We start from the raw sequence: 27808 nt of genomic DNA, 5'->3' as shown, positions 1-27808 counted from the left end.
TAGGAACCTCAGGACCCAAGGAAAGACATGATGGTGAATCTGTTGAGTTTTCTAGTTTTCTTTTCAGCTCTGGACTTGGCATTGAAGCTGATAACTCAGTAACACCAACCCCGACCCAAAACAGCCTCCAACAAAAGCCTGCTCTCTTTAGCCAAAGGACCGGGAAAGAAGTAGCCTAACAAGACAGGAAATTTTTAAACAATAACCATTCTATTCCAGTCAAACACTACAGAACAAACTGTGCCCTGCTTCCACCCACACAAGCAAAGACCAACTGTGGAGCCTGGACTTCTACCCTCACCAAGCTGAAACCAGGCATCTAGCTCCCTGCCAAAACAGTGTCAGAAAACATCAGTAAGGAGCTGGGACTTTCTTCCCTCTGGGCAGTAACAAGTCCCACCTCCCCCTCCCCCGGGGGGGCTGTCAGAGGAGGCCTACTAGAGAGTCAAGATTTGCATCACTTCCCAGTAGTAACAAAGTCACCCCCAACCCCATGGATCAGTGGAGACCACGTGGGAAGCCAGAAGTCCCACCTTCATACAGTAATGAGAAGACTCCCCACCTTTGGATTTCAACAGAGGCCATGTGGGTAACTTAGACACCTATCCTCACCTGGCAGTGACAGGCAATGCCCCCTCTTTCCCTGATCTAGCAGTATCACAAAAAGCCAGCTAAAATAGAATTTTTAAATAAGATTCAGAGTCTCATGATATAATATGAGAATGTCTAGGTTTCCATTGAAATTCATTCATCATACCAAGACCCAGGAAGATATTAAACTGAATGGAGGTAAAAACAACAGCTGTCAATAAATGTCAAAAGTGAGATGACAGAGATGTTACAATTATCTGATGATAAATTTTAAAGCAGCCATTATAAAAATGCTTCAATGAGGAATACAAACATTCTAGAAACAAATGAAAATGTAAAAAGGCTTCAGCAAAAAAAAAAAAAATAGAAGAAATGAAGAAGAATCAAACGGGAATTTTGGAACTGGAAAACACAATCGAAATTTTAAAATCTCAGTAAATGAAATCAACAGCAGACTGGAGAGGAAGAATGAATCAGTGTACTGGAAGGTAGAACACTCTAAATAACAGAAAGAAAACAGATGGAAAAAATTTAACAGGGCCTCAAGAACCTGTAGGAATATAGCAAAATTACTAATATCTATGTCATCAACACGAAGGAGAGAAGGGTGGGACTGAAAAAGTACTTACAGAAATAATGGCTGGAGACTTCCTGAACTTGGCAAGAGCTATAAACCTACAGTTTCAAGAGGCTGAGTAAATCCCAAACAAAATAAACCCAAATAAATTCACACCAATACACATCACAGTCAAACTTCCAAAAGTGAAAGTTAAAGGAAAAAATCTTGAAGACAATTAAAGAGAAACAACACTTTATCTTCAGAGGAAAAAAAAACAAAACATTCAAATGGCAGGATTTCTCATCAAAAATCCCTGGAGACCAGAGGGAAGTGGCACAGTTTTCAAGTGCTGAAAGAAAATACATGCCAACCCAGAATTCTATATTCAGCAAAATATCCTTCAGGAATGAAGGGGAAATCAATACATCCTCAAATCAAGTAAACTTAGAATTTGTCACCAGCAGAGCTACCCTAAAAGAATGGTCAAAGGAAGTTCTCTGAAGAGAAAGGAAATGATTAAAGAAGGAATCTTGGCTCACAAATGATGACGAGTAAAAACATGGGTGCATAAATATAAAACAATTTTCTTTCTCCTCTTAAAAGATTCTGTTAGGTTTGACAATGAAAGCAAAAACTATAACACTGCCTGATGTAGTCCTAAATGCAAACAGAGTAATATTTAAGACAATTATACTATAAACAAGGAAGTAAAGAGACACTAAACAAGATAAATTTCTACACTTCACTTTAAGTGGAAAAATGTCCACACTAGTAGACTGTGGTAAGTTATGCATATGTGTAAGATAATACCTAGAGCAACCTCTAAAAAGCTATACAAAGAAATACATGCAAAAGCTCCACAGGTAAATAAAAATGGGATTCTAAAACCCTGTTCAAGTAATCCACAGGAAGGCAGGAAAAAGAAAGCCAAGAAACAAAAAAATAAATGGGAGACTTTACCTTTAACATATTAAGAACACTAAATAGAAACGGATTTATATCACTGTGCTGGCTTGAAAGGATTATGCACCCTAGAAAAGCCATGTTTTAATCCTGATCCATCTCGTGGAGGCAGCCATTTCATTTAATCCCTATTCAATAATGTAGGTTGGAAACTTGATTAGATTATCTCCACAGAGATGTGGCTTGCCCAATTGTGAGTATTAATCTTTGATTAGAGGGAGATGTGATTCCACCCATTCCAGGTGGGGCTTGATTACTTTATTAGAATCCTTTAAAAGAGGAAACATTTTGGAGAGAGAGACAGAGCAAGAGAGCGGCGAGAACCATGAGACCCCAAGCAGCCAGAGACCTTTGGAGATGAAGAAGGAAAACATACCTGGGGGAGCTTCCTGAAACAAAAAGCCAGGAGAGAAAGCTAGCAGGCATTGCCATGTTTGTCATGTGCCTTTTCAGTTGAGAGAGAAACCCTGAACCTCCTCAGCCTTCTTGAACCAAGGTAACTTTCCCCAGATGCTTTAGATTGGACATTTGTATAGCCTTGCTTTAATCTGGATATTTTTCACAGCCTTACAACTGTAAACTTGCAACTTATTAAATTCCCCTATTTAAAAGCTGTTCCATTTCTGGTATATCACATTACGGCAGCTAGCAAACTAGAACAATCACGAATTAAAAGACAAAGATTGACAAAATGGATTAAAAACTATGTCCTGCCTACAAGAAACTCACTTAAAATATAATGATACAGGTAGGTTAAAAGTAAGAGGATGGAAAAAGTCACATCATGAAAACATTAACTAAAAGAAAGCAGGCATGGCTATATTCACATCAGATAAAGCAGGCATAAGAAACAAAGAAAATTACCAATACAATGTTACATAGTGACAAAAGGATCAATCAACTAAGAAGACATTGTAATCCTAAATATCTACACACCAAAAACAAAGCTGTAAAATACATGAAGCAAAAGTTGATAGACTTGAAAGTAAAAAGAGACAAATCAACAATTATACTTGGATGTTTCAACACCACTCTTAATATTGATAGAACTAGACAGAAAATCTTTAAGAATATAAACTCAACACCCCCATAATCAACAGAATCTAATCAACATAGATAGAACACCCCACCCTAGAATGGCAAAATACAAATTCTTTTCAAGTACACATGAAACACTCTCCAAAAAAGACCATATGCTAAGCCATAAAACAAGTCTTGATAAAGTAAAAAGGTTTCAGATTATAAAAGTATGTTCTCTAGCTTTAAATGTTAAGGTTTTAGAGCTGTAGTTTCCCTATGAGCAATGCTTTGCTGCATCCCACAAGTTTTGATATATTATACTTTGTTTTTCATTTACTAATTGCACTTGTAATTTCTTCTTTAACGATGGGTTGTGGAAGTGTTTTGTTTAGTTTTCATATATTTTTTACTTTGCCAGTTTTTTCTCTGTTACTAATTTATAGCTGTATTCCCCTGTAAGCAGAAAAGATGCATTTGTATGACTTACATATTTTTTAATGTATTGAGGTTTGTTTTGTTACCCAACACATGATGTGTCCTAGAGAAAGATCAATTTATATGAGGGAAGAATGTGTATTCTGCTTCTGTTGTGTGAAGGGTTCTATATATGTCTGTTAAATCTATTTGTTTTATAGTCTTGTTCAAGTCTCTTTTTTGTTAACAAAAATAAGCTTTATTATGTCAAGTAATAAATACATACAAAGATGAAAAAAGAGGATTTCGCCAATCATGATAGAATTAAATTAAAAATCAACAGCAGAAAGAAATATGGAAAATCCCAAAATATTTGGAAATTAAACACTATACTTCTAAATAACTTATAGGCCAAATAAGAAACCACGAAGAAAATTAGAAATTATATTGAGCTGAATGAAAGTGAAAAAACAATATATCAAAATTAATGAGATCCACCTAAAACTGTGACTAGAGGAAAATGTGGAGCTCTAGATGGTCATATTATAAAAGAGCTCAAGTTGTTATTCTCAACTTCCTCAAGACTCTAGAAAAAGGGAAAGCTAACTCCACAGAAAGCAGAAGAAAGGAAATCAGTAAGATAGAAAACAAAAAATCAATAGAGAAAATCCATGAAACCAAAAGCTGGCTCTATGAAAGAGCAATAGAATTGAAAAACCTTTAGCTAAACTGACCAAGAAAAAAAGAAAGACAAAACACAAATAACCAAAAATCAAAAATGAAGAGGGGTCATCACTGATGGAACCAACAGAAAACAGGAAAGCAATCTGATCTGTCAAAACTGACCTAACCTTTCACGGCTGCCTGAACTTCACCCACCCTGGTGAACTAGAGAGCCCCACCTGCCTATTCCAAACAATTTTGAAAACATACCAAACGTTTAACCACAAGGACATTGTTCCTTTGTCAATTTCAGCAAGCCCTGTTCTATAAATATGCCACTCTCCCTCCCTTAGGGCAGCTCTTCGTTCAGTCAGTCCTCCAGGCTTGACAGCTACTCCGGCCGTCCCTCGCAAGCTCTCTAATAAAGCTTGCCTTGATCCATTTGAGGTCTATCCATTCCTTGTTTTGGGGCATTCTCCTCCTCTACACTCCTTCACTTTCATTTTGGTGTCAAAATCTGGGAGAAGGCTAAGGCAGGGACCCCCAATCCCTGGCTCTCTCCCCCTCCATTCAAATCCTTCCCCTTTAAATCCTCCCTTCCTTTTCTATCATTTTCATCTCCTGGCTCCACAGGACCTGAGTGACCCTCCGAGCTCACTATATGCTAAACAGCTGCCAGAAAGTGACCCGAAGTTAACCTCTCTTAGGAGAGTGCAGCTTTTGCAGCCTTATTGCCACATGAGCGGTGCAAGGCCCCCCGTGGGTTCTTTACTGGCCCTCTTGGCATACCAAAGCCTGAGCAATCTTTAGCCCTCTGCTCTCTTGTTAAAACCTCCGGATCAGGGGACCCTTGCCATTTCAGCCACTGCATCCACCACCAACTGATCAAAATCGCCCTTGGACATCACTGGGGAGCGAGTCTCCCTCCTTCACTCTCTCCCTGTAGAGGTGCCCTGTGGGCTCTTCTCTCTCGTGCGTGCATGGGTACGCTGTTCTGACGTGGACCCTGGGGGTCCCCTCAGCTGGACGTAGTAGGGGATGCCCTTCCAGCCCAACAAGATTTCTGTTCCAGCCTCTCACCAGACAGGGGATGCCCTGCCTGGTGTTAAAGGCCGGGCCTTTTGACCTCTCAGAGTTAGCTTCCTCCCTGCTATCTCTCCCTCAAGATGGGGACCGGGACCTCTGTCCTGGCAGACACCTCTAGTCCGTCTCATAAAAAAATCTAAAATCATTAGGCTTAACACCTGATTTAAAGACCACTAAATTCCTCCAACTCTCAACCCAGACCTAGCCGGGATACAATTTAGACAATCATCACCAATGGCCAGAATTTGGGACTTTTGACCCTGTCACTCTAAACGAACTAGATTCCTTCCTCCATCGAAATGGCAAGTGGTCTGAGGTACTGTATCACTAGGCCTTTTGCTATCTCCGCTCCAGAACTTCCCTATGTAAATCATGCTCTCCACTCCAACTACTCCTGGCTGATACCCCACCGTCGCACCAGGAAAACACTCCTCCATCCCCACCCCCACCTTCACCAACCCAGACCCTCCTGATGACCTCCCATCCATACAACCCCTCCCCAAAACCCTAACCCACGCCCTCTTATTCCCCTGCTGGATACCCCAATCAAACCCCCAGCTTCAACACCCCAGGCAGCTTTGCCCTCCCCTCCTTACACACGCTCCAAATCTACTTTGGGCCAAAACCAACTTCACCACGTTTTCCCTCCAAGAGATGGCAGGAGTGGAGAGACCAGTTTGGGTTCATGTCCCCTTCTCAATAGCAGATATGTCCCAAACTAAGGAAAAATTAGGCTCCTTCTCTGAAAATCCTACCAAATATTGCAATGAATTCGTCCACCTTACTCAGGCTTACCTCCTTACATGGTCAGATCTTTATTACAACCTCATGTCCACCTTTAACCCTGGACGAGTGGAGCCGCATTTGGCAATCTCCCGAGAATATGCAGACCAGCTTCGTGGTAAAAACAGAAACCTTAACCCAGTTGCAGATCTGGCACTCCTCACCAATGAGCCGGATTGGACATACCAACCCAGGGACCCCGGGATTCAGAATAAGGACCACATGATAGCCTGCTTACTTGAAGGAATGCTCAAGAACACCCATAGTCAGGTAAATTATGAAAAAAATCCAAGAAATTACCCAAAAGCCCAAAGAAAACCCCTCCCTCATTATGGCCAGACTAACCAAGGCTGTAACAAAATACACCAATTTGGACCTCAATACACCACATACAATTTATTGGTCAATCTGCCCCTGACACCCAAAGAAAGCTTCTGAAGCTTAAACAAGGCCCACAGACTCCACAACAGGGACTCCACAACAGGAACTCCTCAATGTCGTCTTCTAGGTATTTAACAAGCGGGACAAGGAGGCAAGGAGGGAAGGAGAAAAAAACCTCCAGACCAAATACCAGCTCTTAGCCACAGCCCTACATGGTCCTCGACATGGCTCCACACCCTGGATTCCCATCTCCCAAGGGCAAAAAGCCACAGACCCACCTGGTGGGGCCTGCTTCCCCTGCGGCAACCAGAGGCGCTGGGCAAAAGCTCACCCAAACCCAAACCCTAAACCTCCCTCCAAGCCATGCCCCAGTTGTAGACAATGGGGACATTGGAAAGTGGATTGCCTTCAGGGCACCCCTGAAGGCCTTAGGTCTTCCACTTACAGAACCAAAGTAACCCCTTTCCGCAGGTACTGGAATAAGGGAGCCCGGACTCCATTGCCCTTGTCACTGAGTGTGGCAATCCTGGGGAGCCCAGGGTAGAAGGGACGGTGGGCGGCCATATCGTTTCCTTCATGGTTGACACTGGGGCAACTCCCTCTCTCCTGAATACATGGAAGGGACCCACAATAAAAGGAATCCAGACCATAGTAGGAGTATCAGAACCTATTCCCACAAAACCCGTTCCCTCCTCTGCTCCTTCGGAAAACTCACATTCACTCACTCATTTATTATCATCCCCACTTGCCCAGTCCCCCTTTTAGGAAGAGATATTCTCCATAAGCTTCAAGCCTCCCTTCACATCCCACCCCTATGCGAAACTGCTGTCTTTTTACGCCAAACAGCAGGACCAGGACAACAATCCCAGGCTGACTCCCCACTCCCCACACCTCTAGACCCCATAAACCCCCTCAACCAACCCCCACATCAACCCCACCATTTGGGACACAGACCATCCTCAAATTGCTTCTCATCATTCCCCCATCATTAAACTCCAAAACATGAGTTCCGTCATAACAGTGCCCCAATACCGCTTCTCTCCTTCTACCCTTAAGTGCCTCCAGCCTCTAATCTCCCACCTTCTCAAGTCTCACCTTCTGACCCCTATCCATTCCCCTATAACACACCCATTCTGGGAATATGAAAACCTTGGGTCAGTACCACCTAGTTCAAGACCTTCTGCTATCACTCCCATCCATCCTGCTGTTCCCAACCCTTTCACCCTTCTGTCCACCATCCCCTCCGACACCACTCATTTCATGGTCCTAGATCTTAAAGATGCCGTCTTCACAATCCCCCTTGACCTGTGCTCTCAGCCCCTCTTTGCATTTACATGGGCCGATCCAAACTTACATGTCTCACAACAGCTAACTTGGACTATCCTTCCCCAAGGCTTCAGGGATAGCCCACACTATTTCGAGCAGGCGTTACAATGCAATCTCACCTCTCTCAACCTCTACCCCAGCCACCTCATTCAATACGCTGATGATCTTCTCCTTTATAGCCCCTCCTTAAACATAAGCAAAGCCCACACCACTGCCCTCCTCAACGCCCTTGCTAACTGGGATTACCACATTTCCCACTCCAAGGCTAAGCTCACCACCACCTCAGGCCAATACCTTGGTCTCCTGCTAACCCCTAAAACATGATCCATCCCCCAGATTGCCTAACCGCCCTCCTAGGTACCCCCTTACCATCAACAAAACGGGACCTCCTCTCTCTACTAGATCTCTTCAATTTCTTTCACATTTGGATTCCAAATTTCTCCGTCATAGCACAACCCCTACACTCAGCCACCAAAGGAAATCTGGAAGAGACTCTTGCTCCCAAATCTATTCTCATAGCCATCTCCAGTCTAAAAAACTCCCTTCAAAAAGTTGCCACCCTACATCTACCGAACCCCCCTAAGCCTTTCCTCTTCTATTCCATTCAAGCAAGGGACAAGCTCTTGGACTTCTCTATCAAAAAGCTGGAGATACCCTACTCCCCTTAGTGTATCTATCCAAACAATTTGACTCGGACTATAAAGGATGACCCCTTTGCCTTCAGGTCCTTGCCTCAGCAGCCCTTCTTCTTCAAGAGGCAAACAAGCTTACCTTACACAGCATGATCATCCTACTTTCCTCTCATTCCCTCTCTGACCTAATGAGCCTCAACCGAGCCTTCCTCTCCCTTCTCCGCTCTCATATTCAACTCATACATGCTCATTTATTAGATCCAAAAGTTAAATTCCAAAGACGTGAAAACATAAACCCAGCCACTCTCCTCCCAGACACCCCCTCATCCTAACAACACACCCCACATTTGCTCTGAAATCCTTGACTTCAGCCAGAACCCCCTTTCCCACATCAGACACACACACGCTGAGGGAACCCCAGATTGGTTCATTGATGGAAGTTCCCACAAGCAGCGCCTCCATCAAGCTGGCTCCACTGTGTGTGTTCCATCCCTTTCTTCTGGAAACAACCCCAGCTGGAAATTTAGTTTCCTCCAAGTATAATACTACCCTATACCTCTCGCCCCCACATCCCACATCCAAATACCACTACAGATCAAAGGAATTCCTGGAAACCCATACCTTTGGATCACGGCTCCCCCCACCATACTCAATGAAACTACCAAACCTGGAAGCTATTACTGTCAGGGCAGGGGACATCGCCCCAATACACCAGGCTTAAAGACCACCCTTGGTCAAACTCAAATCCCCACACACACCCCAAAACTCCTCCTCCTCAGAGACTCCCGATTCATGAAAACCTTCGATACTTTGTCGACCTTAACACCTTAATGTTGCAACAAGAAACGCCCCATCCAAACATTATGGCCCAACAAAATTTCAGCCCCTTACAACCATGGCCCTTGGACACTCCATCTCCTGCTGGCACATCAGGGAAAACACGAAACACAAAGGAGCAGGTAAATTCTTCCCAGTTTCCAGTGTTAGTTTGTTACCCTGCCTGGCCTACACGTCTGGACCCTTCTGGGTGTGTGGTTCATATGCCTTCCTGTGTCTCCCCACCAACTAGACAAGAACATGCACACTAGCTTTTCTATCACCCCACATAAACCTAATTCCCCCCAATACCCCTATTCCCACAAACCTGGTCCAGAACACCCCCCAAAAAATCAAAAGAGCCATCCAGTTAATCCCCCTACCAGCAACACTTGGGGTCCTCTCTGGGTAAGTACGGGAACAGCAGGACTTAGTGTGTTGTCACACAGCTTTACCATCCTGTCACAACTGGCTTCAAGCCTCCAGGAAATCTCAAAACAGCTTATAGCTCTACAGGACCAAGTAGACTCCTTAGCTGCAGTAGTCTTCCAAAACAGGCGTGCGCTCAACCTCTTAACAGCTGCACACGGAGGCATCTGTGCATTACTCCAAGAACAGTGCTGTTTTTATACTAACCAATTTCACTTAGTCTGAGATGGAGCCCAATGCCTTAGAGACCTAGCTACTAAAATCAGGGATCAAGCCTCACTTAGTTTCTTATGGGCCCTAGGAAATCTCCCCTCTTGGCTCATACCCCTTATAACTCCCCTCATATATCTTATAATAATTTTCTCTTTCCTTCCTGGCTTTGCTAATCTCCTGCAAACATTTTTTTGCCAGACGAATCATCGCCACCTCCCGAGCCGCAACTCAAGATCATGTGAAAGCAATGTTCCTCCTCCAGGCTTGCCAAGGATCTCCCCCAGCAACGCCCCCTGGTCAGCAAGAAGCAGCCAGATATGACAATGCTGCCCCGCTCCCTTCTTATACTCCTCCTGAGTCTGGAATGATGGAACTAACAAACTGACCTAACCTTTCGCGGTTGATTGAACTTCACCCACCCTGGCGAACTAGGGAGCCCCACCTCCTATTCCAATTTCCGAAACATTCCAAACATTTAACCACAGACATTTAACCACAAGGACATTGTTCTTTTGTCAATTTCAGCAAGCCCTGCTCTATAAATATGCCACTTTTCCTCCCCTTAGCATGGGCCTTAGTTCAGTCAGTCCTCCAGGCTTGACGACTCCTCGGGCCATCCCTCTCAGGCTCTCTAATAAAGCTTGCCTTGATCTGTTCCTTCATGCTCCTCCTCTACACTCCTTCACTTTCCTTTCAATCACTACCCACCATAAAGAAATTACAAGGATTATAAGGGCATATTATTAAAAAAAAAAAAAAAGATGCCAACAAATTAGAAAACTCAGATGAAATGGACAAAGCCCTCAAATGATGAAAAATACCAAAACAGACTCAAGAAAAAAAGTGAAAATCAGAATAGAACCAATATAAGAAAAGAAATCAGTAGCTTAAAATCTTCCCATAAAGAAAAGCCCATATTCAGATGGCTTCGCTGGATAATTCTTGAAAATATTTCTAAGAAGGTAATACCAATCCTTCACAATCTCTTTCAGAAAACAGAAGAGGAAGGCACACTTAACAATTCATTTTATGAAGTCAGATTACCATGCCACCAAAACTAGACAAAGACAGTACCAAGAAAGAAAATTCAGACTAATATCCCTCAGGAATACACAGACAAAAAATCCTTAGCAAAATATAAGCAAATAAATTACAGCAACATATAAAAAGAACTACATCCATGACTTGGTGGGATTTATCCCAGAGATGCAAGGCTGATTCAACATCTGAAAATAAGTCAAAGTAATCCACCACGTTAACAGGTTAAAAAGGAAAAGTCAGATGACCATACTGATGCAAAAAACACACTTGACAAAATTCAATAACTATTTATGATTTTTTTAAAAAACCTCTCAGAGGAGAATTTCCCCAACTTGATAAAGGGCATATATGAAAATCCCATAGCTAAACAGGGAAAAAAAAAAAATCCAGAAACAAAAGTTGCAGCAGGCAGCATAGGGAGAAAAAAGAAAAGGAAATTAGAGGAAGAAAAAGGGCATTATAAAGCAGTGGCTCACTGAATCTGGGAATGCAACAACGGACTAGAACAGCAACAGGAAATGGTCTTGGCAGGTTCTATGACACCACGTTGTAACAGAAAGCTTGCCAATAAACACTCTACATTTACAGTGTCACGTCTGTCCACACTACCTACAACTCTCCAGAATTTCTCTGTTACAACTCTCGGTTCAGTCCTCTGGAAAGCAGTCTCATCAGTCATCTCCTTGCCCCTAAATTTTCTTTACCTATAAAAGTGCCACATTACTGACAAGTGGAAAGTATCCCCATTCCAGACACCAATTACCTACTCCAGACTCTGAAATTGTTCATGCATAGCCAGAAAAAGGACTGACGGATTAAAGACTATTGTTTAATGTCTCAGAAGACAAGAGCTGCAGAGGTTACAAAGAAGTGTGAGATGGACAGCAAGTCATAGTACCCATTGCAAAGCAGCCCCACTGCTTTGTGTGCCAAATTACATATGGTCGGTCAACTTCTGCAAATGTCTGGTACCCTCCATCTCCCACCACTGCTAAGCAAATTAAAAAGAACTACTACCTTCACCTTTCATATTAAAACCGAAGCACCATCTCCTACATTTGCTGTAAACCAATAACTGATATTCAACATCCCTGCTCTCAGCAAGTGCTGTTGCTACTGTAAAAAAAATGATTGTTGTTCTGGTAATGAATGGTAGCGATGGTAGCATAACATTGTAAATGTAATTAACACCCCTGAATTTTATACTTGAAAGTGGTTAAAATGGGAAGCTTAATTTTGTATATATGTTACTACAATATAAATTTTAAAAGAAAAAAAAAGATCTGTAAACTAAGCTTTGAAGAAGGCTCACACCAAGAACGTACACCACTACCCAACTCAAAGAAGGAACCATAATAGTCCTGCTTCAAGGGCCAAGTAGAGTCAGGTAAAGAATTACATCAGAGATTATATGTGCTGAGGCAGCTGCTAAAGTTTGGGCAGAGAAATGATGCCTTACTGTGAAAAAGGGAGAGAAGATTTCAGAGAAAACAAGAGTAAAGAAAAATGAAAGTGATAAAAGTAAACAACCGAGGGGTTATAGAGACTTGAAGATACACAATATCAAAAGAAGGCTAAAGATGAGCGGACACTGCGAGCAAAAGCAGCAGACCATCCTGCTGAGTTCCAGCGGCACAAAGAGGAAGCAGAAACCATTGCTCAAAAGGAAGCTGAAAGACGGAAGAAAGAGGGAGAGAGACTTGCACAGCCAAGCTTGCAAAACAGCCTGGAGAACAAATAAAACTGAAGTTTGAAAAGAATTAGAAAGACACACTGAATGCTGCTAAGGATGAAGAGAAATCTGGCACTGGAGCTAAAGAGAACGTTGATGAGAAGGAGGCCAGAGAAAAAATTCTGAAGAGATGCACACAGTGGGAAATACAAATAGTACTGACTTATCAGGAAACTGAGAGCCATTTTGAAATTAGCACCAAAAATATGCCTCCAACCCCATCTGTTTCAAAGCAGCTACTGCAGAAATATCCAAAGAGGCCAATGGAGTATTCCTAACAGGCAGAGAAGATTGGCAAACAGAAAAATGAGGGTGACTGCCTGTGAATATGGCAAAGGATTCCAATTCTTCGATCAAAGACAAGTTAGTCCATATTCTGCAATCGTGAACATGAATAAAGCTGAAGATCTCATGGGCCTTTCAAACTCCAAATGAAAAACCTAGGGCATAGGGAACAGACCAAGTAAACTGAGCCAGAAGAATCAAGTTCAGATATCCCAACGTTGCAGGGTTCCTCCCACCTCCCCAGACCCCAACTAGCTTTTGAGGACAGAAGAAGAGCTTCAGTTATCAACACCACAGCTCACAACTGTGAACAGCCAGGCCTGGGAAGGAAGCCGGACTGGATCATACCCTCAGGACTCTTTTCCCAGAAATTCATTACACAACCCAATTTCATCCCCACAAAGAAAACGATGACAAAAAGAACAGAGAAATTTCAAGCAAGCATCTTAACATTTTTCAGGGAGAGTTTCTTCTTTTTGTTGTTTTACTTCTTCACCTTACGGGAAACGTGATTTTTTGTTTCATTCTGTTTTCCTTTTAAAATCCCACTAGGCCATCTCTTGTTCTTGTATTTTCCTATTACTATATACTTGAACGAGTAGACATCAGGTTTATTTTATAAACTGACAATAAGCAAACACATTTCTAAGATAATCACCACTGAAGAAAGACTGTTTTTAGTGCCTATTTCTAATCTTAAAATATTATTTATACATGGATTTTTAAAAAAGCATGACCTTATATGCTATTTACAAGAGATTCACCTTAAATTCAAAGACACATGTAGGTTGAAAATGAAAGAATAGAAAAAACATTCCATGTAAATAGTAATCAAAAGAGAGTGGAGGTGGCTATACTAATAGATAAATAGACTCTAAGTCAAACACTGTTAAAAAGGACAAAAGAGGACACTGTATATTGATAAAAGATTCAACTCATCAAGAAGATATAACAATTATATATATATGCACCTAAGAGCAAATATCCAAAATATATGAGGCAAATACTGACAAATGTGAAAGAAGTAGCTCATTCTACATTAATAGTAGACCTATCACAGAACACTTCACCCAACAACAGCTGAATATACATTTTTCTCTAATGCACATGATCATTCCTTAAGACAGACCATGTTAGGTCACAAAACAAGTTTGGATAAATTTTAAAGGACTGAAACCATACAAAGTATGTTCTGTGACCACAATGGAATGACCCTAGAAATCAATAGAGGGAGAACTGAAAAATTCACAAATATGTGGAAATTAAACAATAAACTCTTAACCAATGAGTCAAAGAAGAAATCACAGGGAAAATTAGAAAATATCTTGAGACAGATGAAAATAAGAGCCTACCAAAACTTACGAGATGCAGCAAAGGCAATGCTGAGAGGGAAATTTTTAGCTGTAAATGCTTACATTAAAAAAAGGATGATAGTGACGGGAGCAGAACACTGTGAATATAATTAACACCACTGAATTATAAATCTGTATGTAATTAAAAGGGAAAATGTTAGGTTGCATATATGTTTTCAAAATAAAAATTAAGAAAAAAAAATCTCAAATCTGTAATGTAACCTCACACTTGGAGAAAGAGAAAAGAAGAGCAAACTAAACCCAAAGGGAGCAAAAGGAAGAAAATAAGAATGATTACCCACAGAAGTAATATTCACAACAGCCAAAAGATAGAAGCAACCCAGATGTCAATAAGGGATGAATGGATAAACAAAATGTGGTAGATCCATGCAATAAAATATTATTCGGCCATTAAAAAAAAAGAATGAAGTTCTGACGAATGAATTTTGAAGACATATTGAGTGAAATAAGCCAGACACAAAAGGACAAATACTGTATAATCTCATCTATCATAGAGCTAGAATATGCAAATTCAGAATCAGAAATTAGAATACAGGTTACTAGGAGCAGGGTGGGGTAGGAAATGGGGAGTTAATGCTTAATTGGTACAGTTTCTTTTCCAGGCTTAGAAACCTTTTGGTAATTGCTGCTGGTGACAGTAGCACAACACTATGATTGTTGTAATTAACACCACCCAACTGTATTACTTTATTAAAGTAGTTAAAATGGGAAATTGTATATATGCTACCACAATAAAAACATTCTAAAAAAACATATATTTTTAAAATCCTATACAACACAAACAGTGAACCCTAAGAAAACTATGGGCTTTAGCTAATAAAATAATTATAATAATTTTGGTTTATCAATTTTAGCAAATGTATCATTCTAATACAAAAAGTTAATAATAGAGAAAACTGTGGGAGGAGGTATATAGGAACTCTGCACTTTCTGCATGATTTTTCTTTAAACCTACAACCACTCTGAAAAATAAAATATCTATACTGTTTCACCATCATAAGAAAAAGCTCCAACCTAGTCCCAGATTTTGGTTTCTAAATATCACTCTTTAATAAAAGGAACCAGGACTCCTTGGAGAAGTAGCTGACTCTAGCACTGAAGCAGGGAAAATACAAAATGAGTCTGGAACAAGAAAAGATTCAAAATATTTTTTTATTTTGATTGGGGGTGGGGGTGTCAAACACTGACACTTTTTTGCAAAGTAAGGGACCTAATATTAGTTGGTTTTCATTTTCAAATTTCAAACAGTTTCCAAATTTTAAATCAGGAAGGAATCCAGGCCAATGCAAGTCAGATAACAGTACAATTGTTTTAGATTAGAGCTGTGTCTTACATTTAAAACTGCATCAAAGACAATCACCCTAACAAACAAGATTTTTCTACCCGAACAGCACTTGTTGAACATTATGTTACATCTCCCATATAAATGTCTACTATAGAAAATAAACTGCGAGAAAAAAAAAGCAAAAAGAAGTTTTTAAATACACTTTCTAAAATTTTATTTATAGATTTTAATAATACAAAAATTGTTTTAGTGGTCATAATGCCAGCACCAGTTTTAATCAAAATATTAGCAAATGTATTCCACAAGTTTAAGATAATTTTTAAAAATCAATAGTATGAATGTTCTTAACACCTCTTTAAATCGATTAAATGGTAAATTTGATGTTATGCTTATTTTATCACAATGAGAATACAAGTTTAAAAACCAATAGTATAATCCTATTTCATGCTAAAAATATGTATCTATACACGTATATTGAGTTTGAATAATTATGCAGGAAGAAGATGTTTGATATCTTGACAGTAAACGATTTACAAGTGCTCCACAGATTGGGGATACCTTCACTTTCTTTACTCTTACCAGGTTTATCTAATTGTCTGTAACGAATGCGCATTACTTGCATAATTGGGTGAAAAGATAAAACGCAGAGAAACCGCTTCTCCATATTGTCTGCGCCGGGACGACCCGGATCGGCTTAAAGGTTCCTGATAACGCCCTCCCCGCGGCGGGGACAGGATACCTAGCCCAATCACCCTGTCCGTGGAGCAGCCTCGAGGCCGGGCCACACCCTGCCCCCCAGGCGGGGCTGAGCGTCCCCGCCACCCTCCAGGACCCTCGCGCGCGCATAGCAACCTCAACACCTCCAGCGCCCCACCTGGCTACTCACCTAGCCCCGCGACCGTCCATCGATCCTCCGACAGCAGCCACAACCGCCTGCTGGGCTCATAACCCTCCCCACCCACCCACGCTGGCCCGGTTGCGCAGGCGCATCGCCGCCCTGGACCCTCCAGGGTCTCTCTAGGAAGCAGGGAGGGTCAAAGTCTCTTTTTCTCCCCAGCTGGCGTGTGGCAGAAAGCATGTGGCTGAGCGCCCTCTGGAGGACGGGAGGACAGGACGATTGGGCTTGTCTCCAGAACCTTCAGCCGCCTCCCTTCCTAGCCGCCATTCCCCACGCTGGACACAAAAGAGGCTGAATCCAAGGACTTCGCAATTCCCCTCAGTTGGAATGCCCAGTACGGCCCCATCAACACTGGCCTCTTTTGGCACATCCCTCCTAATGTATGCATAAGGCTGCCCTTGAGGCCTTACTCCAGAGAAGAACAGCAAGTGAGACAAGTTGCTGTATAATGCATCATGAGAACATAGGCTCAGGCACAACAGAGAGTCTCAACAAATGACCACTTTATTATTTACATAGAACAAAGAGTCCAAAAGAGCAGGAGAAGAGGTCCCTCCTTGGCTGCTCTTGCACCCCACACTCCACACTGTGGAGGGCCAGGAGCAATAAATCAGGCCCGAGCAGGGAAAGTCCCCAAGAGTTAAACAATGACCATTGTTAGGAAACTGAGGGAACGGGATGTGTTTTGGCAACAGCCAATGGCATTTTTCTGCTTCTGTGATTAAGCTTGCTTGCTAGCAACTGCGAACCAGGATGTGGTGTTAGCCTTTATTAGCTCACCTTGAAAACCTCTGGGGGCTGCTCTCTGAATCTTCCTTCTTGGAGGTTTCTGAGGTAGTCGCCGGCCAGCTAATAAAGACTCCAAATTGGCTTGCAGTTTTGAATTGTGTGCTCTTTCTTTCAGTAAGGCCCACAGTAGTATCAGCTGTGGAGTCACATCCTGGTACTAACCATTTGCAGGTTGTGGAGGGGTTATAGTTCACCTCTAATTCAGGGAATTATATCAAGCTTCATGTTTTCAAAGGAATGTTGGACAGAAAAAATGTCCATTTCCTGTCAGTACGAAGTCTAACCATACTGTCAAGGAAGCAAAAAAAGTTAAATAAGTCAAATAGAGACTTTATTTAGCTGATGAACATCAGGCAGCACCTCAGAATTAGCTAACTCTGTGAGCCAAAGCAGGATTGGGGATTTTATTATAAACTGAAGAAAAGAGAAGGGTGCGTTGTTATTTTGTCTCTGGTTGCAGTTTTATCTGTAATTGCTGCAAAAATCATGATTGGAATGGTTGGCAGATTTTCAGGTTCTCAGAATTTGGGGCAATATCATTTTGGCAGCTTTGGAAACTATTATTTAGAGAGCTGTCTTTGAAAACCTTGCAGGTTGTTAACTAAAGCCACTTAAAGTTCAAGAAAGGAAGGAATGGAAAAGGAAAAAAAAGTGAGGAGAAGAGAGAAAAAGGATTGGAGGCAAAGGTCTAAAGCAAGGAAAACTGGGGTCTACTTTAATTCATCTACAGGACAGAGAAACTTTGGGAAGGAAGGGATAACATGTGCCGTGCCCACCTCCAGGCTCTGTTCTGCTTTTCTTTGAGGACACATAAGCAGAAGGGAGACCATCCACCAGGGGGGCAGGATATCAGGGATGTGGACACCCACACAACTAGAGCTCTGTGGTGTACATGCAAAATAGGAGTACATGTAAATAGAGACACTGAGCTTGCAAGAATTCCCAAGGTGGGTGCTCTTAGGCCAACAGGAATACTGGGATTTCATGAATCGTGGAAAGGACTCTAGGAGAGGCACCCCCGGCATCCCTCAATACTTGTCAGGCAAGGATGACACAGAGGTCACATGCTCACTGCCCAGATATAGCAAAGCTGTCTCTGTGGGAGTAGGCACCTGATGTCCTGAAAACACAAAAGTGTTGCAAAGCTGCTTGAGTCTCGGGTGGAAGGAAGCCTTGGGAAACATGTAACTTTTGACTCTCCGGGCACAGGGAAGCAGATGGTTCAACCTGTGCTTCCTCCTTCCCAGTGCTTTTGTTACTTTCTTTACCTGTTTACCTCGCAGCTCTATAAAATAAACAGTGCTGAACCTCTTGGAGCCTTTGAGTCTCAATCAGAGCTCCGAGTCCCACCTGGCCCCAGCTTTAACTATATCTTTCTTTTTTAATTCCCCGTCGCCTTCCTTCAGTCCCAACACTGAGCCGTGCTGGTCACGGCAAATATTCTATGTGTTATTAGATTGGACACAGAGATGAATGAGGTGACTATGCCAGTGGGAGCTCCTAGAGGAAGTATGGTTTTGTTAAACAAAGCACCGCGTGCTTAACAACTGGTACCAGCCTGCTCTTTGATGAGGAAATTCATATCTGCTGAGTCACTTCTCAATAATAGGGAAAAAGAGGGGAGGAAATGAGCCTCCTGGACCCACTGGATTTCTCTCTCTACGCAGTGGATTTGGGGAGAGAAGACTAAACCAGATTTAAAGCAGAGACTAACACTGAGGTGCATTTGGATGAGGGATGGGAGTTGAAGTTCCAGAGGTCTCACTGAAGAGAAAATGGAATAAAGAGGGAGGTAGGTTGAGAGTTATCTCCTTTTGGAGCTGGTGAATTCTCTTCACACAGAAAAGTCAACATTTATTCAAATTCTGTCTAAAAAGGCTGTGAAGCTTGCCAGCCATGACATTAAATATATAGAGGTCTAGATTAAGCTCAGAGTTTCTAACTGAGTAAGTCTAGAGTGAGAACTGAGAATCTGCATTTCTAACAAGTTCCTAGGTGACACTGACAAAGCTGTTACAGGCACTGCACTGGGAGAATCCAATTTTAATGGAAGCACTGTAAACTGTTAGTTTGCAGCCTTAGCTACACATTAGAATGCCAGGGGAATTTTTTTCAATGCAATCCTCTTCTCCACCTAAAATCAATTAAATCATAATCTCATGGGTGGAGAACAGGCACTGGATTTTTGCAAAGTTCTCTTAAGTAGGTTTTCTGTGCAATTAAAGTTGGGAAGAACTTTAAATTCATTTTGCCTCCTGTGGTGAAACTCCAAATTGATTTCTTAAAAAAAAAAGGTCATAGAAATCTCCTCATCCTCCAATAAGGCTGGAAACTTCTGATTAGAGAATGGAGCTGTATAAAAGGCTGCTCCACCCCAAGTTGACGTCAACCCCAAAGTTGGCAAATGGCTCCCCCTCTACCCCTGGATTTTTGAGTCCACAGCTTTAAGCATGACCTACTCATTGCCATCCCCCATCATGTGCCCTTTGCTTCCCAATTTCTTCCCCTTGGGAATGTTGGGACTCCTAGAGTTAGAGCAGGAATCACAAATAGAAGATTTCACCCAAATCAGTCCTTCTTCTTAGAGTTTAAGGTGCATAAAATTGCCTGCAGACCTTGCTAAAATGAAGATGATTATAAAACCAATGTATGATAATCAATGTCTCTCTGCTGTTCACTCTGTAAGAGCCCCCATGTAAAATGGAAATTTTTTTTTTTTTTGGCGTGGGCAGGCACCGGGAATCAAACCTGGGTCTCCGGCATGGCAGGTGAGAACTCTGCCACTGAGTCACTGTGGCCCACCCAAAATGGAACCTTAACATCAACCAAATTTTCCAGAACATTTCTTCAGTTCTTCCACGTTTGCTCTACATAAGCTTATGGAATGCTGCCCTATTCATGAATTGTTCACTGAGAATATGTGATCCTAAATTGCATGAAAAGTTTTTCTTCTAATACAGGTTACCTCATGAAGTTAGGGAAGTCGCTTTCTTTCCTAATTTCAGATTTTTAAAAATCAAAAATGAGTATGGAAAATATTTTGTGGAATCCATTTAAAACCTATTTAGATGACCACATGTTCTTTTCCTCGTTAGTCTGCTAATTTCATATATTAACAAATTTTCATGATCATTAAGCATCCTTACAGCATTTGCTGCAAATCCTCCAAAGACCTCAAATAAGTGACTCAGTAACTCCCTGAAGAAGCTGGACCTTTTCCTAGTGGTTTTAAGTTGTCTTATTTTATTACTTTTTTTTTTACTTTTTATTTTGAAATCATTTCAAATTGTAGGAAGTAGAAACAAATAATAAAAAACCATTATAGAGAACTCTAATATATTCCCTACCCAGATACCCAGAACTGTCAACTTTTAACATTTTGCCACATTTGTTATATAATTTTTTCTATCTTTCATCTATTTTCTAAATATTTGAGAGTAAGCTGTATACATCATGCTCCTTAGACACAATACTTTCATGTATATTTCCTAAGAATAAGGATATTCACTTATATAATCTCATAAAATATAGTTAGCAAGTTAAAGAAATTTAACATTGATATAAAACATACGATCTATATTGTATGAAGTACAATATTCCCATTTAAATTTTTTTGTTAAAGTTTATTTGGGCAGCATCAAAACTAAAGCTCTGTTGAGGGAGTGGAAAAGTGAAGCTAATATAGGGCCAACGTGGAAGCAAGCGAGAAAATGTTCTGATTGTCTGGCATTAAGTTTCCATTTTATATGGGGGCAGGTCTTACAAAGTAGGGGAGAAATACACATTGATTAGTATGGTATGTCCATTCTGATAAGCTATAGCACCTTAACCAAAACTAGTTTATCACCAGGTGTTGCTTGTAGGTTGCATTCTATTCCATTTTCTCAGAAATCCCCTGTACATCGTTTTTCTCTTCTAGAAAATCCTTTCTCTCAAAGGGGTCTCTCTTGACAATACGCAATGCAGGCCACCATTTTATTTTTACTTAAAACAGTATTATCCTTTTGTGTCTGACTTATTTCACTCAACATGAAATAAGGTTCTGGCTTATTTCACTCAACATGAAATAAGGTTCTTCAAGGTTCATCCATGTTGTAGCACATATCAGAACTTCATTCCTTTTTACAACTGAGTAATACTCCATTGAATGACTGCAACGTATTTTTAAAAATCCATTCATCTGTTGATAGACATTTGGGTTGCTTCCACTTTTTGGCAATTGTGAATGCTGCTATGAACATTAGTGTACAAATATCTGCCTGGGTCCCTGCTTTCAATTATTTGGGGTACATACCTAGAAGTGGGATTGCCAGGTCATATGGCACTCCCATATTTAACTTTTTGTGGAACCACCAAACTGTTCTACACAGCAGCTGCAGCATTTTACATCCCTGCCAACAATGCGTGAGGGTTCTCATTTCTCTGCATTCTTGCTAGCACTTGTTATTTTCTGTTTGCTTGTTTCTTAATAGTAGCCAATATAGAGGGTATGAGGTGGTATTCTTTATGGTTTTGATTTGCATTTCCATAATGGCTAATGATGTTGAACATCTTTTCATGTGCTTATTGGCCATTTATATATCTTCTTTTGTGAATATAAATTAAATCTTAATCCTAAAACCCCTGTGGTGTGAATAATTTGATATCTAAGGAGAGATGCATGCTGACTTAAGGGTTTCTCATAGGACACCTGTAGGGCTTCTCCCCATTGTGGTTTCTATGGTATGATATGAGGCCTCTCATCCAGCTGAAGGCTTTCCCATGCTTACTACATTTCGTAGCTTCAACTTAATGTGGATTTTCTGGTGGACAAATGCAGAACTCGGAGAACACTTTCACCCCTTCGTCATACACATGGAATTTCTATGTCCAGTTTCTGAGGATACTTACGGCCTGAAACCTAACTGGAGGATTTCTCATAGACAGAATAGTCATAGGCCTTCTCTCCTGAATGACTCCTTTGGTAGGCAGCAAGGTAGAGTTAAGAGAGAAAGCTTAAACCATCAGTGGGTTTAAGGATTAAGATTTAATTTGTATCTTCTCCAACCACAGCTTCCTAGTGATCAGGGCTCCATGGCTAATTTCCTCCTTTCAGTTTGAATACAAAAGCAGGTTTAGGGAATGAAAATGCTCCTCAAAGAAATGAAATGGAAAAAAACAACAACAAAAAACTGGTGAGTGGAGTGTTGGAAAACTATTTCCAGAGCCCCTCTCATTGTTGTGGTGATTAGTGGAGACAAAAAGGAAATGTCAAGGAGGGAGAATGAGGATGTTTCAAAGGATTCAGGGAATAAGTTCTGTACTCTGATCCCAGAGGGGCCAGACCTGGGGAGAGTGGGCTATAAAGTCAAGAATGGTCAACTGATTTTCCTTTGCATCAGGTCTCAAGACAGCCCCAAACTGAGACCTTGCAGGCCACTACATTGAGGAGTTGTGGTGGGGGAGTGTCTTAATTTGCCAGGGCTGCTATGACAAGCACCATACAGTGGGTTGGGTTAATGACCGGAATTTTATTGTCTCATGGCTATGGAGGCTAGAGGTCCAACATCAAGATATTGGCAGGCCTTGCTTTCTCCCAGTGTGTGGCATTCTGGAAACCCTCTGTCATGTGGTGATGTCCCTCTCATTGTGTCTTCTCCTCTGATTTTCACTGACTTCTGGCTTCTACTGACTGCATCAATTTCCCTTGCTTATAAGGATTCCAGCCACACTGGATTGAGGCGAACCATGATTCAACCTGATCTCACCTAAATAGGATCTTTGAAGAGCCTATGCACATGTGAATCCACACTTTAATACTAAAATCTTCAGAGGTCCTATTTATAAATGGGTTCACGCTCACAGAAATATGGATTAAGACCTAAACACATCTTTTGTGGGCTACATAATTCAATTGTCAACAGTCTGCCCTGTGGACCCCAAAAAGACATTTTCATGCATGCAAAATATTTTTACCACCCCCCCCAAAAAATTTACCCTATCCAAATACCCCAAAAGCATTAAGCCATTTCTGTAACAACTCCAAATCCAAAGTCTCATCAAAATCAATTATGGGTGTGGCAAAATTCTCTGCCTTCTGTGGACCTGTGAAACTACACAACTAGTTATCTCCTTCCAAAATACAATAGTGAAAAAAAGACAAAAAAAAAAAAGGTGAGACACACATTATCTTATTGGAAAGAAAATAGCAGTCACACGTCCCAAGCAATCTGAAACCCAGCAGAGCAAATGCCATTAGATTCCAAGGTCTGAGAATCATCTATAGAATGATGCTTGTCCTCCAGGTCTGCTTGAGTTGTCCCTCCTTTTCCAATTGCTAGGACAGTGACCACATTCTCCACAAATGCCACGATATATGCCCCACCATCTCTAAGTACCAGGGCAACCACACTCTCCTTAAAGTGGGGATGGAAGGTCTGCCCCCTCCAGCACTAGGTGGGCTTTCACTTTCCAAATACCAGGGCAGAATCCCCACCCTATCCAAAGGACAGGGTAGAAGTACCTCTCTCTTGGTTTGAGGAAATATCTCCTGGCCAGACCTCTGCTTCCATGAGGTCTGCCACTGAAGTCATTTTTCCTTCATTATATCCTATCTCTGTCCCTTTCAGTCCATACTGGCAGTGCTTCTACACACAAAACTTTCAAAAATCTTGTCAGCCTTCTGTGAAATTCAAGGGCCCAGCACAGATACAGCGAGTAGGCAGAAAGTTTATTGAGGATACAAGCAAGAAGGGCATGTGAGCACTCTCGCAAGGGGAGAGGCATGAGAGGCACCCATTATTGAGTACACACGCAAGAGGGACGTGCAGGCACTCTCACAAGGGGAGAGGCAAGAGGGGCAACCACGTGAAGGATTTGCTTTTATAGTTTTTCTGTTCCTCCTGTAGTTTTCTATTAACTATTTTATTGCCTCCTCCCTCTTCCTCCTTTGCTGAACCCTGATCGTAGATAACTCATACAGGCAGTTTGACTGGCACCAAGTGCTGTTCACTGCCATTTCTGTCCGAGATATCTTTCTGCTTGAGGCCTGATGGTTTCCTATAATTTGCCTTTTGTTCATTAGCCAGCCACCACTCTAATTCTAACCCTGCCTCTCTACCATCAGACCACGCAGACTTGGAACATTTTAATCATGGAGAAATTTCTATTGGATAGCATTGACATATAGACTAGACACCTAAATTGTTCAATCTCCCAGGTACCCTTAGAACTAAGGGTGGCCATATACTCAGTTCTAATGTGTAGGACAAAGCCTCTGAAAAGGGAGTCCCTTACCACTTAACTTTTTAAAAAGCATAATGAGGGGAAGACCTGCCCTTCCCCCTCTGTACTGTTTAGAGTGCAGATGCAATGCCTGGAGGTACTAAGAAAAATAAAGCCTTCCTTGTTTAAAGGGCTGTTTTTCAGGTTTCTGTTATAGCTGAAAGCATTAAACTGATATTGAATTTGGACCCTATAATGCAATTCGGCAATCTCTGTTTTTTTTTATAATCACAACTGTGTAGGGATGGGACAGGCATCAATGGGTAGAGGCCAGAGATGCTATTAACATCCTACAATGCACAGAACAGCTCCACACAACCAAGAATTATCCAATCCAAAATGTCTATAGAGATGAAGTTAAGAAACCCTGGTATCGTGGATGCTGCTGGTTCTCCTGATTATGCAGTGAAAATGCATTTAGTCAGTGTAGAGACCGAGGACCCAGGCTCCTCCTCCTCCATATTAAGAATAAGTTATTGCATGTAGCTACCTACAATGATCAGGACAGAAATTAAAGGTCATCAACTGTCCTTGGGTGGAGGCTGGGGGCGCGGTGGAAGAATGTATAGATGGTGTCATAAACAAAGCATTAAAACTCCCCTCCCTTGATCACTGTTGATAACAAACCTCCAACCTCTGGGTCAAGAGACCCTGCTGAAACTCTGTTATCATACCCTTGTCCTAAACCCTTATAAGCCCTTGCACATCCCCTGCACCCTTTGCAGAGCATTAACTTCCATTTCCCAACTGGCCACCATTGAGAAGAGTCTTCTCCTCTTCATAAATCCCAATAAAACTCATGTCTAACTTAATCCTTGATACATTCTCTGGTCTTAGGGTTAACCTGAGCTCTTCAAGAGCTGGGTTGGAACAATTGGTGAGCCAGCCAGGAGCCCAAAGGGCCACTGGCAGTAGTGGGCATGGGTCTGGGGAAGGGGGAGAATCCATGGTGGAAATCCCAAATTAGCCTCTATCATCCATGTGGGGAGGGTTGGCTGCCCTACTAGATGAATGGGGACCACTGAAAGAGTATGGGGATTCCCTGAAAACTCCAGCGGGGTTGCTGTTTTGTAACAAATAGCAGAACAACTAAATTTGAGTAAGAAAAAAGCAAATAGCAGCAGCCGCTAGGCCTCTGTTAAAAGCCCTGTGAATGGCTATTGAGACACAAGTGGTGAAAGTCATTGCAGGTCATTTAGAAAAGGTTTGGGAAGCAAAGATAAAGTAACACCACCTTTGTATGCAGCGGTTCCAAATGTTGCCTCTTTACTACAAGGAATTAGCTCTCAATTACATCATTATCACATTGTTTTAGATTTAATTAATGCTTTCTTAAGTATTCTCTTAAATAAAGCTGAATTAGCACTCAATTACATCATTATCACATTGTTTTAGATTTAATTAATGCTTTCTTAAGTATTCCCTTAAATAAGGCCAGTCAACCTGCTTTCACCTTCACCTGGGAAGGAAAACAAAGGCCTTTCACTGTGCTCCCACAAGGCTATTTACATAGCCTGACCATCTGCCATAGTCGTGTGGCAAAGGATTTGGTTAAATGGCAAAGGATTTGGCTAAGTGGAAAAATCTGTTTCACTATATTGACGCTGTCAGGTTAACCAGTAACTCTCAATCAGAACTAAAAGAAGCCTCAGGCTCATTGTCATCTCACATTGAGAGTCAGAGATAAGCAATTAATAGCAACAAACTGTAATGTCTTGGCCTCCCTGTCAAATTCTTAGGTATTATAATGTTGGGTAAGATGAAAATAACGTTTTCCTTTGCCACATACTCCAAAACAACTAATAGCTTTGTTTTTAACAAGTAAGGGTTATTAGGGTACTGGAAACATTTTTTTTCTAATTTAGGTGCATGGTCCAGGAATAAAACCTGGGTCTCCCACATGGAAGGTGAGCATTCTACCAAAGAACCACCTGTGCACCTGGTATTGGAAACTTTTTGCTCCTCAATTAGCCCAAATGATAAAACCTTTGTATATGCTACTTAGAAAAGGTCATACTTGGAAATGGGAGGACCTCCCACAGACTGCATTTTAAAAAGCACAAAGGGTGATAGCACAAATACAAACACTGAGGGGTGTAGATCTAGACCTGTGAATTGGATGTAGCCAGTACTGATATTGGTTTTGGGTGAGGTCTATTACAGAGGCAACGTTCTAAATTAGTTCCCCTTGGTTTTTGGTTACAGTGATGAAAAGGGGCAGGACTGAGATACAGCCCACTGGAAGAGCAATAGTGTGCTACATGTAGTGCCTTCTTGTAAGTAGAGGGACTGACACTAAGATGCCAGTCACCTTAAAAATGGTCATTCCTCAAAAGACATAAACAGACACTTAGAAGAAGAAATATAAATGGCTAAAAAGGCACATGAAAAGATGCTCAACTTCCCTGGCTATTAGGAAAATGCAAACCAAAACAACAATGAGATATCATCTCACACCCACCAGAATTGCCATTATCAATAAAACAGAAAACGATAAGTGCTGGAGAGGATGTGGAGAAAGAGGCACACTTATCCACTGTTGATGGGAATGTCAAATGGTACAACCGCTGTGGGAGGCAGTTTGGTGGTTCTTCAGGAAGCTAAGTATAGAATTTCCATATGATCCGGCAATACCATTGCTAGGCATCTATTCAGAGGACACGAGGGCAAGGACACAAATGGACATTTGCACACCAATGTTTATAGCAGCATTATTTACAATTGCCAAAAGATGGAAACAGCCCAAATGTCCATCAACAGATGAGTGGCTAAACGAGCTGTGGTGTATACATATGATGAAATATTATGCATCTGTAAGACAGAATAAAGTCATGAAGTATGTAGCAATGTGGATGGACCTTGAGGACATTATGCTGAGTGAGATTAGCCAGAAAAAAAAGGACAAGTACTGTTTGGTCTCCCTGATATGAACTAACATTAATAAATGAGAATTTCAGTTAAGAACAGAGGTCATCAGGAGATAGAAATAGGGTAGATATTGAGTAATTTGAGCTGAAGAGATACAGATTGTGCAACAGGACTGATTGTAAAAATTCAGAAATGGATAGCACAATACTACCTAACTGTAATAAAATAATGTTAGAACACTGAATGAAGCTGAATGTGAGAAGGATAGAGTGAGGAGGGCTGGGGGCACATATGAAGCCAGAAGGAAAGATAGACGATAAAGACTGAAATGGTATAATCTAGGAATGCCTAGAGTGTACAATGATAGTGACTAAATGTACAGATTTTAAAATGTTTTT

General features: G+C 41.4%; 1 protein-coding gene across 3 annotated transcripts in view; it reads right to left on the bottom strand.

Moving 5' to 3' along the window:
- The window catches only part of ZNF445 (zinc finger protein 445), a 28266-nt gene extending 11701 nt beyond the window's left edge, over positions 1 to 16565 (bottom strand). The window contains exon 1 of one of the 3 annotated variants that reach the window (XM_077129616.1): positions 16479 to 16565. Coding sequence is in view for 1 of the 3 variants with exons in the window: in XM_077129615.1 (XP_076985730.1) it covers positions 16172 to 16256 (85 nt within the window). In the remaining 2 variants the exon portion in view is untranslated. Of the gene's footprint in view, positions 1 to 16171; positions 16399 to 16478 lie in introns of those variants that run through there. The other 2 variants (XM_077129617.1, XM_077129615.1) reach the window with 2 other exon arrangements.
- Positions 16566 to 27808: the final 11243 nt, after the last annotated feature.

This window comes from Tamandua tetradactyla, chromosome 15 (assembly GCF_023851605.1).
Source record: "Tamandua tetradactyla isolate mTamTet1 chromosome 15, mTamTet1.pri, whole genome shotgun sequence".
Classification (NCBI taxonomy): Eukaryota; Metazoa; Chordata; class Mammalia; order Pilosa; family Myrmecophagidae; genus Tamandua; species Tamandua tetradactyla.
The sequence above is the reverse complement of the archived record's forward strand: the minus strand, read 5'-3'. Positions and strand labels throughout refer to the sequence as shown.